The sequence below is a fragment of the Leptonychotes weddellii genome, chromosome 2 (assembly GCF_054177405.1).
Source record: "Leptonychotes weddellii isolate Sample4059 chromosome 2, ASM5417740v2, whole genome shotgun sequence".
NCBI classification, from domain to species: Eukaryota; Metazoa; Chordata; class Mammalia; order Carnivora; family Phocidae; genus Leptonychotes; species Leptonychotes weddellii.
In genome coordinates, this window is record NC_138370.1 from 64,678,668 (window position 1) to 64,693,484 (window position 14,817).

The 14,817-nt window shown below is 38.4% G+C and overlaps 1 protein-coding gene across 4 annotated transcripts in view; it reads left to right on the forward strand.

The window, feature by feature from the left end:
• SH3D19 (SH3 domain containing 19) overlaps positions 1–13,380 on the forward strand; it is a 49,260-nt gene extending 35,880 nt beyond the window's left edge. For 3 of the 4 annotated variants that reach the window (XM_081811775.1, XM_081811772.1, XM_081811774.1), the window contains 7 exons: positions 72–202; positions 2,530–2,588; positions 4,450–4,652; positions 5,115–5,167; positions 7,430–7,616; positions 8,031–8,128; positions 11,448–13,380. In XM_081811775.1, the coding sequence (XP_081667901.1) occupies positions 72–202; positions 2,530–2,588; positions 4,450–4,652; positions 5,115–5,167; positions 7,430–7,616; positions 8,031–8,128; positions 11,448–11,564 (848 nt within the window). In that variant the 3' untranslated portion in view covers positions 11,565–13,380. Of the gene's footprint in view, positions 1–71; positions 203–2,529; positions 2,589–4,449; positions 4,653–5,114; positions 5,168–7,429; positions 7,617–8,030; positions 8,129–8,836; positions 9,566–11,447 lie in introns of those variants that run through there. The other variant, XM_081811773.1, reaches the window with a different exon arrangement.
• The last annotated feature ends 1,437 nt before the right edge of the window (positions 13,381–14,817 follow it).

A 14,817-nucleotide genomic window follows, 5' to 3' on the forward strand; every position in this document is an offset into this window, starting at 1 on the left:
TGTGCTCTGCTTTAATCAAATCTGCAACCAAGAGAATTCATCATATACGTAATTATAATTTTATGTTACAGAGCAAGCTGATGATTTGTACCTCACTTCTGGAGAAATTGTTTATCTTCTGGAAAAAATAGACCCAGATTGGTATAGAGGGAGATGTAGAAACCAGACTGGCATATTTCCTGCCAACTACGTCAAAGTAATTGTAAGTAGGGTAGTGCTTGTTTAAATTCGTCGTATATTCTGTGGGTTCTGTGTAACTTGCAGTTTGGAAAAAAACAGAAGCCTAGATTCTTATATTCTAGTTCATGCTCTTCCATTGATGCATCTGGTATTTGGAAAATTCAAAAAATAAAGGTTTGTTCAACTAAATTATGATTAATTATTATTATATTATATGGAGTATTGGAACTTAATGCCTAAATGCTATCTGAAATCCTAAGGTGGAAAATGACTGCAGGTCAACTGGCGAACCAACTCGGAGGGGTGGGTAGGCACTAAATGATATATATTAACTCTTTGAAACCTTTAGTAAACAACAATTAAATAGTACCAGATAGTCCCAAAGGAATATATATTAACTCTTTGAAACCTTTAGTAAACAACACTTAAATAGTACCAGATAGTCCCAAAGGAATGTTTTCTGAGGTTATGGTGCCACTTATTTTCTTTGGAGTACATTTCACTTTTGGTTTCTTTCATCCTTTCCATTCCCATTTATTTCCATCTTAAAAAAAAAAAAAGATTTGGGATTACTAAAGTACTTTCATTGGAGGTAGTGGTCCATTCATGGTTTTTCACAATTTAATAACTTCAAATCTGATTGGAAAAATTATATATATATATTTTAAAGATCTTATTTATTTGACAGAGAGAGAGACAGCGAGAGAGGGAACACAAGCAGGGGGAGTGGGAGAGGGAGAAGCAGGCTTCCCGCGGAGCAAGGAGCCCGATGCGGGGCTTGATCCCAGGACCCTGGGATCATGACCTGAGCCGAAGACAGACGCTTAATGACTGAGCTACCCAGGTGCCCCTGGGAAAAATTATATTAAAGCATCAGAATTTTTTACGCCCTCACAGCCTACAATATGTGAGTCCATATTGTAGAGCCCCCCAGTGCTAAGCCCGGGTATCTGTGAAACACGGAGAGAAAATCAGAATGCCATTTGAACATTTATATCAATAGGAAGAGTATGATTCAGTCCCTCATAGAACTTACTGATGCTGGAAGATATCAATAAAACTAGCTTAAATCGTTGAGCATTAACAGCTTATTTGAAGGGGAGAAAGCCAAGGATTTTCCATTATATCAGAAACCTAGGAAACAAAACAACAGAAAACCTGTATTTTTCAAATATAAATGAGTTTGAGTCTCGTGAATTCTAAAATGCGGGTCTTAAAAATTTTCCAGTATATATATGCCCTGATTCTTTAGAGAACTCTTTACCACATTCTCTAAGTTAATATTAAGAATAATGTTAGTTTTAGCACTCTTCCTCATTTTTCTTCTGCCCAATGTAGCAGTACTTTATTTTATTTTTTTTTTTTTTAAAGATTTTATTTATTTGACAGCGAGATATAGCGAGAGAGGGAACACACGCAGGGGGAGTGGGAGAGGGAGAAGCAGGCTTCCCGTGGAGCGGGGAGCCCGATGTGGGGCTTGATCCCAGGACCCTGGGATCATGACCTGAGCCGAAGGCAGATGCTTAACAACTGAGCCACCCAGGTGCCCCCTAGCAGTACTTTAAAAAGCACAGTGACCACACTGAAATCAGTCACACCAAATCTGCCACATTATTGGTATAAATGCCACTTGTAAGCCTACAATTTTAAAAAATTGTTTTAAAACTTTTAGAATTTACCAGGAAGGGTGCTGATTCATTTCACATAAACTTCAAAATCTTACTTAGTTTTCAGACTTAGTGCGTTATGGTCAAATATTTTATGACAACCCAGCTCTACTGAGCCTTGTAAATAAGGTCTTCTATAAAGTGCCTGCCACTTAATAGATGCTCACTGAGTACTCATTCCTTTCTTCCTTCCATATTCACACTGAAGGAAAAGAAAATGGTCCAGAGTGAGGAAAAAGAGAGAACCCACAAGTTTGATTGAAAGGTTTTATTTGGGGTTCAGGAAAGTCTGGCAGAATTCTACCAATGGTTTGAAATAGGTGGGGTGGTGCATGAGTGCCTGCTGCCTAGTTTCTGTCTTCCGTCCTCCTCATCTGAAGTTTTCAATTTAGAGGATGTGGGAGAGAGAAAACCCAGTCTGGGGTAGAGCGATATCAATGTGCTTATTCCAGCAAATAAGAGGATTGATTGGCTATTCAAGAGAGGCTACATCCCAGGTTACATATTTTTTTTCAAAACGCAAATTCTGGATTTCTTACCTTTCAGCACCTATGGTACTACTTCATCAGTTTAAGACCTAGACTGGTTCATTTCAATCCCATATTTTCTAATTACTTAGCCTTACATTTATTTCACTAAAATCTGAAAACAAAAAATTGTTGCCTTTACATTGTCTTTACAGATTGACATTCCAGAAGGAGGAAATGGGAAAAGAGAATCCATTTCAACTCATTGTGTTAAGTAAGTTTTATTTGTGTTCTTTTGCACAAAATGTAAAGGAGGAAGAATTACCAAACTTAAAACACTTCAGATATGTGTGATTATTCACCTTCTCAGAATGTCTTTGTAATTATGAGGAAAACTTGTTTAAAAAGCTTTAGTGTTAAGAATTAAAAAAAAAAAATTAAAAATAAATAAATAAATAAATAAAAAGCTTTAGTGGTGGGGGCACCTGGCTGGCTCAGTTGGAAGAGCACATGACTCTTGATCGGGTTGTAAGTTCAAGCCCTATGTTAGGTGTAAAGATTACTTAAAAATAAAATCTTTTTTTTTTTTTTTTAAGATTTTATTTATTTATTTGACAGAGAGAGAGACAGCGAGAGAGGGAACACAAGCAGGGGGAGTGGGAGAGGGAGAAGCAGGCTTCCCGCAGAGCAAGGAGCCCGATGCGGGGCTCGATCCCAAGATCCTGGGATCATGACCTGAGCCGAAGGCAGACGCTTAATGACTGAGCCACCCTGGTGCCCCTAGAAGGTTCAGCTATTTTTATCACTGAAAATATTTTAACGCTATAGAAATCGGAACCCTACAAAAACTACTCGACATTTTGCACTGTTTTGTTTTTAAGAGGAATGAGAAGAAAGTAAAGGAAGAGTTAAGTTGGAGGGGTCTTCCTTTATGTCTGAAGACCTTTCCATGAATTTATATACCCTTTCACGCACCACTGTAATTCTTGGTGATTTAAAACACTGCCACAGTGCAACTCTATATTCCAGTTAGATGAGCAAATTAGTAGAATTCACTACCTGCTGAAGACTGTAAACCTGTCTTTGAATAGGTCAGACATAAGGAGATGCTCTCCAAGGACTTCAGAAAATAAATGCAAAGGTTACCACAAATAAGAAAACTTCTGATGTCACAATGGTTGAATTCTATTTCAGGCTCAGTTTTTCTCCGATTTTTAAGCAGTGTTTACTGTGTCAGCAGGTTGAATTTAAAGTGGGCTTTCACAGCCGCTGATCCATTGACCTGACTTAAATCAGACTTTGGTGCCAGGACCAACCTTGTCTCTTCAGGCAGTTGCATCCCCTTGACTGTTGCTATTGAGACTTCTTTCTAAAGCCTTAAAGCGAAGGTTTGGTATTAAACCATGCCTTCTGGAGACACAGTTTTATCTCTACTTTTATCTTATTTTCAGTCACAGTTGCAGATCATTAAAAGATTGTTCTCATTCTCAGAAGTGAAGCCTTTTTAAAGGTGATTACAGAAATCATCTTTAAAACAACAGTGTTAAGACTGTTAGAATTTTTCCAGTTTGTTTTCTTCAAACTTTGTAGTTGTGAAGACCATGTATCTATATAGACAACTCACTGATGATTCAACATATATTGAGCATCTCCTCTGTCCAGCTGATGCCCATTGCATTCTGCCACGGAAGTTTCATGTCTTGCCCTGAGATTCTCAGGGTTGGCACTCCTAAAACTCAGTGCAGTTACGATTGAGAGGGTTCGGATTCAGCTATGGATTTCTGTGGCCCAAGCATACAAAGACATGGAATGAAATAAAGGTGATCAAAAGATGTGCCAATGTAGACTGGCCCCTCAGGCACTCATTTGGAATTCTGCATGTACTCTGTGACCTTGACTTTAGCCTTTGTTTTCTTTAGCCTTTTGAGTGAATGGGTTCATACCTAAAAGGTAAGGACTATCATTTAGAAATATACCTTATTCTTTTTCACAGAAAATTTTAAATTATGCCTAGTGTATCTTGTTCCATAGTAACACAGAATAAATATTTGTTGAAAGACCAAATGAAGGTTTTAAAGCATTTTGAAAGTTAGTACTCTCTAGTTTAACCCATAACCATGATCTTCTTTGTTCAGAGGCCCAAGATGTATCGCTCGGTTTGAATATATTGGAGACCAGAAGGATGAGTTAAGTTTCTCGGAGGGAGAAATTATTATTCTTAAAGAGTATGTGAATGAAGAATGGGCCAGAGGAGAACTTCGAGACAGAACTGGGATTTTCCCCCTTAACTTTGTAGAACTCGTGGAGGACCATCCCACCTCTGGTGCCAGTGTTTCAAGTGAGTATGAAGAATATGGTTTTTTATTTTGTTCTATCCTAATTCAACTAAACCAAATAATAGGATAATACTTAAGCTGATTAATAATTCATATTTTTTAAAATAGAAAGAAAAATTATTTTTAAATGGTAATAGTCATTATTGGGATAGCCATTGTTATAATCTCTCAAAGATCTGGTGTTGGTGTTTTAGGTAATTAGCAATAGCTTCATATCAGAAATGGCGAAGAATCAAAAACTTTTAAACAGAAGTGGACTACCTAGTATAACTAATGTGTGTCCCCCACTTTACAGTAAAGAAAACAAGCCCAGAGAGGATGGTACCAGTCAGAGATAGCTAGTACATGAAGACACTGATCCAGAGTCCCAGACTTTTTACTCTCTCTGCGGTTTTTCTCCAGTACTAGTACATGGTCTTTACATCTATCTAAAGTTTTAACTTTTTTCTTTTTCTTTAACATAGACACAAAGCTACCACCGAAGACCAAAAAAGATGATTATGGTGCAAATTCTCAGGTAGGCTGCTTGAATAGGCAACTATTAAAACTGGGTTTCAACTCTGGGAAGAATATTAAAATCATAATTACCAAGAGAAAATGTTATAAACCATTTTTCAATTCATGGAGCAAATGTTTGAAATAAATGGATAGATGGTTACTGTCTTTATTGTGTATAATAGAGCTCATACAAATGGGTTAGAAAGACATGCACACCCTGACAGCAAACAAGGAAAGAGACATGATTAGAATACTCATAAAAGAGATATTCCTGTAAGTGACTGATACTAAAAAAAATTTTAAAGGGCACCTGGATGGCTTAGTCGGGTGAGCATCCGACTCTTGGTTTCAGCTCAGGTCGTGGTCTCAGGGTCGTGGGATCGAGCCCCACACGGGGCTCCATGCTCAGCACAGAGTCTGCTGGAGGTCCTCTCCCTCTCCCTCTGTTCCTCCCCCTGCTCCTCCCCTTCAAAAAAAAAAAAAAAAAAGATTTTAGTCACAAAGATGGTCATAGTGGTGATTTTATAATAGGAAAAAATTAGAAGCAATCTAAATGTGACCATTATTAGGAGAATGTTCTGAGTCCACGAATACTAGATTTATAAAATAAATGTCATGGGAGGAAAACATACGTTATAGGGAAATTGAACATATAGCATAAAAAGACTAGAAGGAAGGGGCACCTGGGTGGCTCAGTCGTTAAGCATCTGCCTTCGGCTCAGGTCATGATCTCAGGGTCCTGGGATCGAGCCCCGCATCAGGCTCCCTGCTCTGTGGGAAGCCTGCTTCTCCCTCTCCCACTCCCCCTGCTTGTGTTCCCTCTCTCACTGTGTCTCTCTCTGTCAAATAAATAAAAAATAAAAAAAAATTAAAAAAAAAAAAGACTAGAAGGAAATATACTTAAGTTGCTAACATGCAACTTTATGTGGTAAGATTATAGGGGGGTGGGTCTTTTCCCTACTTCTTCATACATTTTCCAGCTTGCCAAATGTTTGGGAACATTTGTATTATTTTTATAATGGGAAAGAGAAAAAATGGATTAAAAATTTTATGCTGTATAGCATGACTTCAAAAGTGTTAAACGGAATAGGAATGTGGATGACTTCCATTGTTTTTATGACCTATTTTAGAAGAGTGAGCCTGATGGGGTCGTTGTTTATCAAAATGTCACTGGTCATTGGGCTGTGTGTCTCTAAATTCTTTGATCCCCGCCCACTGATAAAGTCAAACAGGAAAGAGGGTGACTACAGTTCTCCAGAAGGAAATGTGCATGTAGTGCCTGCATTTCTTGGGAGTTGAAAGTACCATTCTTGAAGATACGGTTACTCAAGTGCAGGAGCAAGAGGAGGTTTTGTTTATTGTTTTGTTTTGGTTTTGTATCATATGCCATCAGTTGTGGCGAACTTCAGATACGCTAGGCACTGTGCCAAGCCTGCTCCCTGCATTATCTCCTTCAGGCCTCACAACAACGCTTAGCAGCACTAAGACGAATCTGAGCTTCGGTCTAGAACCCAGACCTGTCTGGCTCCAAGCCTTTGCCTTTGCATTTTCCTTCGCATTTTCCTCTCCTCCCTGCTTGAGCTCCTCGAACACAGTGTTCCCATCCTGACTTGGCAGAGACACCTTTTTGCAGAGCAGATCCTTCCTCTGATTCGTGTGGGGTAAAGGCATTCTTGTTGGAGCATTCCATCAACTAGCCTACAACGTTTAGGTTATTACCCTACCAACCTTAACGCTAACTATACCTCATAAAATTAAAAGGATGAATTAATGAAGTCCCATACGATGGAATCTGATAGCCTCTGAATCAGGTAAAGACCTGGAATTAACAGACCCATTCTGATCCTTCCTAATTTAGGTAAAGAAGAGCTTCACTGAAAATTATATGCTTCACCAGAATTTTTTCATAGTGTCATAAATACTTATACATAAATACCATATGCTTTTACCTAATGTTTTTAATGTAACTCATGTTACAGATGTTAAGATCACAATCAGCAAAAAGTTTTTGCTTAAGCATTGTATATACCTTAAAAGCAGAAAAGCTGCAAATCTCATCATATCTGTCATTTGGAATTCTATTTTAAGAAAAAAGTTATTGGAAACTTTTATTTCTGAAAGTTGGTAGCAGACATAAAGTCTTGGGTGATTTAAAGAAGCCTTCAGGCTTTGAAATCTTTGACCCTTCAGCTTTTTTTTCCCCCACTACTTTTTTCAGCTTTATAGACATCAATGTCAAATAAAATCTCACATTTCTTACCGAACTTCCGGTTTGTAACAGGATAATAGTCTTTCTGGAGAATGGTGTGAAGCCCTTCACAGTTTTACAGCAGAGACAAGTGATGACTTATCCTTCAGGAGGGGAGACCGGATCCTGATCCTTGAGCACGTGGACTCTGAGTGGTGCAAGGGCAGACTGCGTGACAGGGAGGGGATCTTCCCAGCAGTGTTTGTGCGGCCCTGCCCAGGTATGGCAACTGCAGAAATGACTGTTACTCTCAGAGGGGAGCCCAAGACCTTTGGAATGATAGATATTCCTTTTCCCTCCAACCATGCTCAGTTTAACTTGTTTGCCTGCATTTGAAAGAGTTGATTCATAAATGTATGCAAACTCTTTTCATATACTTTGTTGAAGATACGGGGGAAAATAAAGACAAAAATGCCTTCACTTAATAATAATGGCTAATTTTGTCTACTAAATGTATGCCGTATAGTTGTTCTCCTGGTAAGAAAACATCATCTTTTTGCAAGTTAAGTAAATTCAAAATTATTTGGAATTATTCTGTCCCAGGAGTGAGAAGTGGGGGGCTTCTTAAAATTTTTGATTTGTATTTTAGTCCAGTGTCTCTCTCTATATATTTAAATTTTTGATGTCTTCACAGCTGAGGCAAAAAGCATGTCTGCTTTAACACTGAAGGGGAAGAAGGCCAAAGCCTTATATGATTTCCATGGGGAGAATGAAGATGAGCTTTCCTTCAAGGTCAGAATGTGTATCTTTTTATAACTGCATTAAACAGCTATAAATTTCGAATTGTCTTCCACTGAAGAGTGGAACATTTGGGTGGAGTATTGATCATTAGCCAGGGGGGAACAGATCTCAGACCCTAACTCTAATGGACAAGATTAGAGAAGGTGAATAGGGCACATTTAAATTATCAGCAAGGCGTTTAAGTACTTTTAAAACCTTACTGGCCTGATAGCCCCACAATCCCCAAACAAATTCCTTATTCCTAGGTCTTGTAACATCTGATCTCAACAATACTAGAATTTTCATTGGTGGCCCTAGTGAAGGATAATTCTCTCCATAGCTTTTGCAGCATGTTACTGTCATATCATTTGAAATCAGTGGAGAAATCAGATGGTACCTACTACAGTTGGCCACTGCAGCAGTCTTCATAAGACACTGTGGAGTCTTGTCCACAAAGATACTGACTACACTTTGGGGAAATGATCCCAAAAGGTTAAGTTCCTATGCAGAGGTTGCTTATTTATGTGTGTATGTATATATGTATGTAATCTTTGCACCCAGTGTGGGGCTTGAACTCATGCCCCCGAGATTAAGAGTCACATGTACTTCTGACTGAGTCAGCCATGCACCCCTGCAAAGGTTTTTTTTGTTTTTAGCAGCCTAAAATTTCATATTATTTTACCGAAGAAGTGCCTCTTCTTTTTTGTTTGTTTTTTAAAGAGTAAAAACAGAGTATTTCCATGATCCTGTTTCCCCAGCTTACAATTGGACCATGGTCAGAGGAAGGCACTCAGGACAGTACATTGGGACTGTTCCAAGAGGAAGGAGGGTGGGCTTAGCAGCAGTTGCCATCAGAACAGCCTACGTCAGACACTGGGAAATTCTCCATCATCGGATACTCAGCCAGAGGCAGGAATGCCATAGAAAGAATTAAAGCATCAGGGAGTGATTGGAGAAGAGGAAACTTAAAACAGCAGGTGCCCCACCACCTGTCTAAAACAAAACGAGGGAAACGAAGGTGATATTGGGAAGTCACGGAGTAAGGGGCATGCAGAGATAAATCAGTATAAAGTTGCTAACTTTCCTATTTTGTTATGGAGTTTTCCATTCTGGGAATTTCTTCCTTTTCATATTAAAATGTCATTTCTCTTATAAAATGCTCTTAGTAAATGATATTTCTTATGCAGAATTATAATTTGGTAACCTTGTATCAGTTCCTTTCCCCTCCCCCCTTAATTTCTTGGTTCTCAAAATCCAAGTGTTTGGGAACTGTTGCCCTTGTCCTTTTCAGTCATGGGAATCAGTGGCTCAAACTTCATTCTTTTTATCTTTACGAAAAATGTTACTGCAAGTGAACAATCTGGATTCAAACTTTTTGGATGTTATTTTAGCCTTTGTTTAAGTTATGTCAGTATAAATAACAGAATGCATAGTATTCTCCAGAAAAAAGTTGCCTTCATTTTACAAATGACTGACTATAAACAAGGTAGTTCTCGAGTTTTTTATTTTTTTTTATTTTTTATTTATTTATTTTTTTTAAAGATTTTATTTATTTATTTGAAGAGAGAGACACAGCGAGAGAGGGAACACAAGCAGGGGGAGTGGCAGAGGGGGAAGCAGGCTTCCCGCAGAGCAGGGAGCCCGATGCGGGGCTCGATCCCAGGACCCTGGGATCACGACCTGAGCCGAAGGCAGACGCTTAACGACTGAGCCACCCAGGCGCCCCAGTTCTCGAGCTTTTTAGTTAAGGGATTCATTGTTAATCATTAATATTTTATTAAATATTCACAGAATATTAGTAGAACTTTTTTGAAAAAGAAATGTCCTAGCCATCAGAAAACTGACATGGTATGTTCATATGGACCAGAGCCCCCCCCCCCCCAAAAAATTGCAACTATTATGTTATAATTTAGGAACCAGAAGGAACTCATTTATAATAGAAACTTTGAACAGCCAGAATTTTTACGGATTTTGTCAGAGTAAAGTAAATTAATGACATTTGATAGCATTTTTCCTTTCCATTTCCCATAAAGACAGGCCTTAAATCAAACCATTTTTCCAGAGGGCAGTGTACTGGTGTTATAAATAAAATCCATTTAGCCTGATAAAGAGATTCTTAAAAGTAGCCAGGGTCATCCTGAACCATGAGAGAATCTTAAACCCAGATTCTAAGAAATGGTTAGAATCCATAAAGAACAAAATAGTTTCAGGAGATAATTTCAAAAATGATGTCTTCATCTGTTGAGGAATTATAATTCACACATGAATAAGATACACAGTGCCTTTGACTGACTTGATGAGGGTAAATCAGATGTTCTGAGTCAGGGAGAAGCTCTTTTAAAGACAGGAATGTAAATTTGATTGTGAGGCCATAGAAGCATGGAATAAACCAAATGGTAAAGGAGGATACCATTATGTGGAAGAATGAATGTATAGTACAAAATGCTCAGGATGTTGAGAAAAGGCAATTATAGTAAGAGCCTTTCTAAGTAAAAAATCCACTGTGAAATGTGGTGGCTGTGTTTCCCAATGGTTAGCAACACCGGCCCTGAAACCGTACTAGATTGGAATCCTGTCCCTACCACTAACTAGACATGCAGCCCCAAGGAAGCTGTTTAATCTCTCTGAGCTTCGGGTTCCTTCTCTTTAAAGAAGTCTATAAAAATCTCTCTCTCAAATGGCAAAGTAACAGTACTCTGGGACTGCAGTGTTGTTTAAATGAGTTAATTCCTATAAAGTACATAGAGTATAGAGTAGGACTATCTATGGTAAGTACATGGACCCTCTTACCTTCAAGTCTTTGCTAAAATGTCACCTTCAGGGGGGCGTTCCCTGACTGGAACTAATGAGATAGCAACCCCACACTTTCTGTCCTCCTGGGCCAGCTTATTTATTTGCTTCCCTACTCTAAAATGAGGCCTTTATTCCTTGCCGTATGCGTCATACTCAGAACAGTGTCTGACACATCTGCGGTGCTCGATAAATAATTGTTAAATGAAAAAAATAGATACAACCTATATGACATTTAGGACTGTTCTTAAAGAAGAATTTTAGATTAGGAGTAGTGAATTTGGGGGGCACAAAATGCAAGCGGGAAAATAAAAGCGCAGTGAGGGTGATAACGGCGAAGGAAGGGGCTCTGAGAAGAGGCATGCAAGCAAATGGTGTCGTAAGGTCTAGATCATCTGTGGGGCGGATCGTTTAATCCACTGGGCAAATCAGGATCAGTGAGTGACATCAAGAGATAAACCATGCCTCTCCAAGGAGGTTGCTTACCATGCTTATTCTCAACAGAAAATAATCATTATTTCCAATTTCTGTATTCTGACAGGCTGGAGACATCATAACAGAGCTGGAATCTGTAGATGATGACTGGATGAGTGGAGAACTAATGGGAAAATCTGGAATATTTCCCAAAAACTATGTTCAGTTTTTACAAGTCAGCTAAAGGTGAAGCTTGACTGTGTTCTTTGGCACAAGAACTCACTTGAACTATCACTTTGACTATCAGATATGTTTTTGCACTATTTTTGTAAACCTTTGAAAGAAATATCTATGTACATGGTACACTAGAATTTTCTGAAAGCGGAATATGTCTAGGTTTTGTAGTCCTCTTTCATTCAGAGTAACTAAAACACGCACACGGAAACCCAGGAACCACCCCGGTATCCTACCAAGGAGGACGTCAGGCAGGATTAGCAAGGCAGGTACCCACTTCCCCCAGGGAAAGCGTCGGGTGCCGTGGCAGCATGGGGAGGCTTAGGAGCAGATGTTGCACTTGGACATCTTTGCATCAGCACAAGGAAATTAACCGTGCTTCTTCATTTTCTACTTTAGTTTAAAAAGAGGACATTTTATATTCTCTGTGCTGTAATTATCAGGATGTGGTTGGTAATCTAAATTTCATTTTTGACATTCAAATTAATTCTAACCATTTAAGCGCATTATCCTTATTACCAGGGCAAATCTTTGCTTCAGGTGGGGCAGTTTATTAACTAGCTGGAGCCTTTATAAGCACTTGGTGAATCAGCTCATGCTCATCAAATGCTCCTTGTGTTATCAAGTATTTTTCCCTCTGTCCAAGGATTTAAAGGGGGTTAAAATTTGATGTATCTTAGTCAAAAGAACCAAAACCATCCTGAAATGCCTTGCTAATACAACTAACCCTTCCACATACCTGCCATACCTTCTTTCTTCCATGTATACTTTATGCTAATGGGGTTATTATAAAGCACATTTTCTGAATCTGCAATCATTCTTTCGACAATTACTGGTGCCCAAAGAAAAATTCATTTTCTTTGTGTTACCCCAGTAATATATAAAAACTGTGTCTTGTCATAGTGGTACCTTATGAATCACATATATCTCAGAATACAGAGCAACTGTTAAGACAGAAAACACCAAACCCCCACAGCTTATTTCTTTCCACTATAATCGGAATGAAAAATAATTTAAGAAGGCCCAAGACTGATACTTCTTTGGGTATTTTTCCCCTAGCTTATTCCTGCGCAAATTATTAGAGTAAATAAAAAGCCACTTTCCTGCTATCCATTTGTTACACATTCCAGACTTAAGATAAAAGTGGTTCTTTATGTGACTGAATCAATTACAGCTTATGGGCTTAAGCCAAATAGGTCGAAGACAATCTTCCAAACAGATCAATGGAATAGAATTTCATTGGAAATGTAAAACACTTCCCCAACAACCTTCACGATTTTCTTCCATTTTTGAGAAGAGTTTCATATGCTTGGTCACTTTTTAGCTTTCATCATTGTTTCCCACTGTCCAAAAAGTTAGGCAACCAGTTGGCAACAATTATGTGAACACCATGTGGGGTTCTGTAAGGGAGGAGATGTTTGTCTTTGATGGAACTTCATCTTCCAGTTACCTGGTTATAATTGATTTTGGAGTATGGGAGCTGTTTTTCTTACATTTTGGTTAAAGAGGACAGTATAAAGAAAACTCTTGTCAAATCTCACTTCAGAGTAATTTCATGAGAAATAGTGACTTGGAGCATTATCTCCACTGAATTCTTACTTGCAGCAAGGTGCACAACAGCAGGAAGTGGGGGATGTGTCTGGAATAGGACATGAGGTATAATATTTGCCTGTGTAATTTTGACATCATATATCAAAGATCGTGAAAGCCTAGCTTTATTGGAGAAAAATATCCCTCTTAAATTTTGGCCTTGTGTTAGCAGAATGATAAGTGCAATAGTTGTAAATCTACTTGACACTATAATAAACTGAACTGAACTTTTTAAAGTCCTTTTCTCATACTAGACTGAGTCTTTTGAGAATGGAGATGGTACCATTGTATCTCCAGCCCTTTGCATGATACAGGGCTCAATAAAAGTTGGTTGGTTGGTTGGTTGGTTGGATAATTGGTAGATTGGTTAGTTCGATGGAAAGCTTTCACACATAGCAATACTGTCTTGGATACACCAAGATCCAATATCTTTCCTCTTTAACTTGTTGACAGAAATCTTTATTGAAACAAAATCCAAAGTTTTGTATCCTTTCACTCCTTCATGGCACGTTTTTTGCTTGCCACTTACTACCCACTCAATTGACAAGAAGCCAAGATGTTGCTCAGGATGGGTTTTCATAGGTACCTTCTTGTTCTCTTACAATGATTGAACATAATTTTTATACTCAGTGAATTTGATAGGGGAGAAATAGGAATGTATTCTTTTTCCTTTCCATAATTTTAGGTGAAACCTGATATTGTACATCCAAGCCTACTCAAACTAGAATCTTCAAATTCTTTTTCTTTACTGGGTGGAAACTAGAGAAGTTATTTTTTTAATTTTTTTTTTTAAGATTTTATTTATTCATTTGAGACACAGAGATAGAGAGAGCGTGAGCAGGGGGAGAGGGAGAAGCAGGCTCCCCGCTGAGCAAGGAGACCGATGCGGGGCTCGATCCCAGGACCCTGGGATCATGACCTGAGACGAAGGCAGCTGCTTAACCAACTGAGCCACCCAGGCGCCCCTAGAGAAGTCATTTAATAAATTATTCTCATCCTTTTGAAATACTTAAGAGAGTTTTTTTAAAAGATGTCCTTGTTTACATAGCTGGGGGCTTAATATAATATATCTGTCATTGTGCTCATGGAAATCACAGGTTTTAAATATAGCCTGAGGGCGCCTGGGTGGCTCAGTCGTTAAGCGTCTGCCTTCGGCTCAGGTCGTGATCCCAGGGTCCTGGGATCGAGTCCCGCATCCGGCTCCCTGCTCAGCGGGAGGCCTGCTTCTCCCTCTCCCACTCCCCCTGCTTGTGTTCCTGCTCTCGCTCTCTCTCTGTCATATAAATAAATAAAATCTTAAAAATAAATAAATAAATATAGCCTGAAACAGTCATAGTGAAAAACAATCAGTGCATTTATCAAGATTTGTTGTTAGAATGAGCATTTGAAAAAAAAAACAAAATATTTTTCTATACTATTTGTTATACATCAAGTCTTAACAATAATTTTTTGGTTTTTATTCAGTTTCTTAGGCTTAGATACATATACCTAGAGAAATAGTAATGGATATTTGGGCTAATTATAATAGGAGATATTCATTATAGTCATTAATGGTTAATTCCTTTTTATGGTTAATTCCTTTAAATTAATGCCAGATGCACTTGGGCCATATGATTCATAATTCAGTGCCATTTTGAATACTAACAGTGAATTTTTTCAGAACTAATAGGAAA